General features: G+C 52.1%; 1 protein-coding gene across 1 annotated transcript in view; it reads left to right on the top strand.

The window, feature by feature from the left end:
* IGFBP5 (insulin-like growth factor binding protein 5) overlaps window positions 1–400 on the top strand; it is a gene marked incomplete at its 5' end in the record, with an annotated part of 1,353 nt that extends 953 nt beyond the window's left edge. The window contains one exon of the mRNA XM_010138404.1: window positions 98–400. Coding sequence (XP_010136706.1) covers window positions 98–229 — 132 coding nt within the window. The remainder of the gene's footprint in view (window positions 1–97) is intronic.
* Window positions 401–2,476: the final 2,076 nt, after the last annotated feature.

The following is a 2,476-nucleotide window of genomic DNA, read 5'->3' as shown; positions in this document are numbered from 1 at the left end:
GGGGGAAAGGGCAGTGCTGATCCTGATCCCCAGAGTGAGGGAGCCACACGGCAGCTGGTGGCCATCTCCTGATCTCTACCCTTGGGTGTCTCCCCAGTGCAAGCCCTCACGAGGCCGGAAGCGTGGGTTGTGTTGGTGCGTGGACAAATACGGCATGAAGCTGCCGGGGACTGACTACCTGAGCGGAGACCTGCAGTGCCACGCATTCGACAGCAGCAACGTGGAGTGAATTCGCATCCCCTCCCTCCACCCCATCACTACCTACCCAGGCTCCCTTCCACCCTCCCCTCTGCACCTCCCCGTGCCCCGGGACTCCGATTCCTTTCATCTCATGTAAGAAGAAAAAAAGAAAGGAAAAGAAAAAAGAGAAAGGAAGGAAAAGGACAAACAGAAAGGGAAAGAAAGAAGCAAAGAAAGGAAAAGCAAAAAGAAAAGAAAATGAAAAGCATACAAAAAAGCAAAGAAAAGAAAAATGAAAAGGAAACAGAAGAGAAAAAAGAGAAGAAAAAGAAAAGAGAAAACAGAAGAGAATAGAAAAGAGAAAAGAAGAAAAGAGAAGAGAGAAAAGAGAGAAAAGAGAAAAACAAACTCTGAAGAAACTGAGGACTCGGAATCTACAGCAGCCTCTTGACAACAAGGACTCAGCAAGGAAAGGACAGAGCCAGCGACAAACCAGCTGCGGCTGCTCCGCTATCCCGTGCCTCCCCTCTCCCCAGTGCTGCCCATGCACCCCTGCAACGAGCAGAGGCCACCCCGATGTAGGAAGCTCTCCAAGTTGGTGATTTTCTAGAACAGGTTTCAGGCAGGTTCGTTTTCATTTTTTGCAGGGGGACAGTTAGCTAGTTGTTTTCTAAAGGATTGCGGCCACCAGCATTCCCCCTTGAAACCATAGAAAAAAAGAAAGATATCCTACTCTGTCTGGTTCCTCTTGAACAGGATGTCAGAAATCCTTTTGGACAAGCAGGACTCTGACCGTTGTCCGTCCAGGTGTGGAAGTGTTGTCACCTGTGTGCGTGTGTACGAACAAGGGTGTGCACAGACATGGTTTTTCCTGCTTGAGAAACTTTGCCTTGAAACCTGTGGTCTGGAAGGCTTACCTGTACGCAGGGGGAAAGATGCTGCCCCCCCAAAAACACTAACAATAACCTGCCAGACTAAGCATGGGAACAGAGTTACGGAGGAGCATCAGTGCCTGTGGGATCAGGGCCCCATCTACACCAAAGGGTGCATCCAAGCTGACCCCACAGATACCACCATCGCTGTCCTGACTGAAGCATCCCTATGTGGGGACAAGGGGATCGGGGCCAAAACTCTTCACCACCCTTTGCCGCCACAAGGAAGACCAACTATGGAGTTTTTTTATTTTGTTTTGTTTTATTTTATTTTTATTTTCACAGCCAAAAGAAGTGGTTTGCTCCAGGGGGGAAAAAAAACAAGCCTACACTTTGTTTTGTCTTGGATTTTTGTTAAGGATGGTTTATAGCCTTTCCCATGGGTAGCAAAATGGTGGTCACCGTCCTTTCACATTGAGGATACCGTTCACATCGCCACAGCTTATTCCTGCCACCCTACCATAAGGTCCTGTGATGGGCCCTTGCCTTTAACCTGGGACCCAGCTCCTTGTTGAGTGACAGCAGCCACCGCACTGTGAAGACACACTGCCTTGGGTGTGCTGTGACAGCCCTCAGCTGCCTTCTTGACTTTTTTGTTGTTTTTAATTTTTACATTTGATTTTGGGACTGTTACCTGTTGTTTCCCTATGACAAGTGTCTCCAGGACGTTGGTGCTGGGAGGAGATCCTGCAGCAAAGGAAAAGAAGGAAAGGAAAGCGAGCCGTGGGGTCTGGGTGCTGCGATCCCAGTGGGCAAACACACACCCACCGGGGACCACATCCCTCTGCCACAGCTAGAGACGGCAGCTGGTGCTGGTCAAAGGACATGGTCAATCTCAGGATGCAGGTTTCTGCACCCCCAAAGCCCCTTTGAGCATTCGGGAGCTGCATAGAGAGGAAAGGGGCCCCACGGCCCCACCACGTCCCAGCCAGCAGAGATGGGACAAGGGGGATCCAATGCCAGAGGGGCCTAGTGGAGGCTCGTCGGGCACCCTTATAGCCTCCCATGGCATGGCACAGCACGACTCTCCTGAGCGCCCTGCGGGACCCCCACCAGGATGCTTGCCCCAATCAAGGGCAGGACTGGATGCCCCCCAGTTACTTCCCTCAGAGTTACAGTGGGAGTGAGTTTTGCAGATGGACTTCCACGGAGACCCCGTGGAGCATGTTTGGAGCTGGGGATGAGGTGTCTTCCCTTGCTGAAAAGAGAGTGCCACCATATGCATATCTGCCCACCCTCCCCCCGCACCGCACCCACCACACAAAAGACCTGCCGGAGTGGTGTGACCCCCGTGTTGTTGGAGGGGAGCATGGCAGGTGCTGGGGCTCGGGGAGGGACCCCTCTGGGCTCTGCAGGGCTGATGA

The sequence above is a fragment of the Buceros rhinoceros genome, unplaced genomic scaffold (genome assembly GCF_000710305.1).
Source record: "Buceros rhinoceros silvestris isolate BGI_N320 unplaced genomic scaffold, ASM71030v1 scaffold28570, whole genome shotgun sequence".
Classification (NCBI taxonomy): Eukaryota; Metazoa; Chordata; class Aves; order Bucerotiformes; family Bucerotidae; genus Buceros; species Buceros rhinoceros.
This window is presented reverse-complemented; position numbering and strand designations above follow the sequence as displayed.